Source organism: Echinops telfairi, unplaced genomic scaffold (genome assembly GCF_000313985.2).
Source record: "Echinops telfairi isolate 266 unplaced genomic scaffold, ASM31398v2 ScPeMD7_5868;HRSCAF=6743_0, whole genome shotgun sequence".
Classification (NCBI taxonomy): domain Eukaryota; kingdom Metazoa; phylum Chordata; class Mammalia; order Afrosoricida; family Tenrecidae; genus Echinops; species Echinops telfairi.
In genome coordinates, this window is record NW_022109767.1 from 17872891 (window position 1) to 17874378 (window position 1488).

The following is a 1488-nucleotide window of genomic DNA, read 5'->3' on the forward strand; positions in this document are numbered from 1 at the left end:
ATTATATACCAGTAAATCCATGATAAAAACACCCTAGAGCAGTTCTGTGAAGAGTCGGTTTTCCTATGAAGAGTAATTGAGTCTATTCGATCATGAAATTAATGACATTTCACAGGGGTCTGTGAAAAGAGTTGGCTTCATTAATGTAGATGGATCCTCACTTGACCGCCACATCTCCACCCACATGAACGATGGAGGATATCTTTTCTCAACATTTTTGCTGCCAACAGACCTTTTTTGTCTGTAGTTGTACCAAACTTGATGCATCATTTCTTTGAAGGGTCTAGTGGTCAGAGTGTAGAGAATTGGATTCAAAGCACTGTTGATAGGTAGAATAAAAATAACTACCCAAGAATTTATGGTCCCTGAAAGAGACAAATGAAATCACGTTAGCACTTATGTGTATCCTTATTGATGAAGTCTAGAAATGTCCTTTCCTTGCTTTTCTCCATATGCTTCTTTAATTGTTCTGATTGTTGTCTCCCTTTGATTTCACAGATAGTTAGTAAGTCTGTATGTCTTTCCAGGTATCTTTGCAGTAAGAGGGCTCGTGTTTGTGGGGAAAGGTGGTGGGGTGGGAAACCAGGATTCTTTGTTGTGAAACATATCAACAGAAGCATATCAGGAGAAATATTTTCCACAAAGTGATTATATATTACTTTGACATGATTCAATTTTTAAGTATATGATTACTAGATAGCACATGTGGTGTTTCTCAGAATATGAATATTTATTAATAGAAGTCTGTTGAATGTTTCTTTTTGGCTACTTGCTATTTTAAAAATAGGTAGGGCACTTTAGGTTTTTGACCAGCTATTCATTTTAGCAAAACATCTTCAGTTAGCCCTAACTAAAAAATCATTGTAGTATACATGCAACTGCCAAATTTTCAGTGGAATTTTGTTGGTGATGCCTTCTTGTTGCTCAGAAAGTTAAAGTACTACCAACAACCTCTATGGGATAAAAACAATTAAAATTATGTTGCTAAATTTGAGAATATGTATTGTAAATAAACATAGCATGATGTCTACACAGTATTTTAAAATGCTGAGTATTTTCTTCTATCACATTGCACATTGTAGGGTAATAGTCTCTAAATCAGTATGTTTCTAGAAAGAAATCTAGTCATTTTCATGAGCGTCTCAGAACACGGGCACCCCCCCCACGCTCTCCCAGGACATGAACAGCTGAGGGGCATGAGGGCTGTACTTTCATCAGAGTGTGAATCAGATACACTGAGCTTTTCTTCTAGCTGTTCGTAGAACTAGCTTTCAGTTTTGTTGATGTTCTCTCTTAATTTTTGATTCTCTATTTCAATGATTCCTGCTCTTTCAAAAATTTTTTCTTCAGATTACTTTAGTATGAATTTACATTTCTTTTTCTAGTTTCTTAAGGTATAATCTTAAACTACCGATTTAATATTTTTTCAATTTTCATTTTTTTTCTTTATGAAAGACAAAACAACAAGGAGAGGAGCGGAGAGGGGGA

The 1488-nt window shown here is 35.2% G+C and overlaps 1 protein-coding gene across 1 annotated transcript in view; it reads right to left on the reverse strand.

Moving 5' to 3' along the window:
• Window positions 1–63: 63 nt before the first annotated feature.
• The window catches only part of RXFP1 (relaxin family peptide receptor 1), a 126807-nt gene continuing 125382 nt past the window's right edge, over window positions 64–1488 (reverse strand). The window contains 1 exon segment of the mRNA XM_045295761.1: window positions 64–385. Coding sequence (XP_045151696.1) covers window positions 64–385 — 322 coding nt within the window.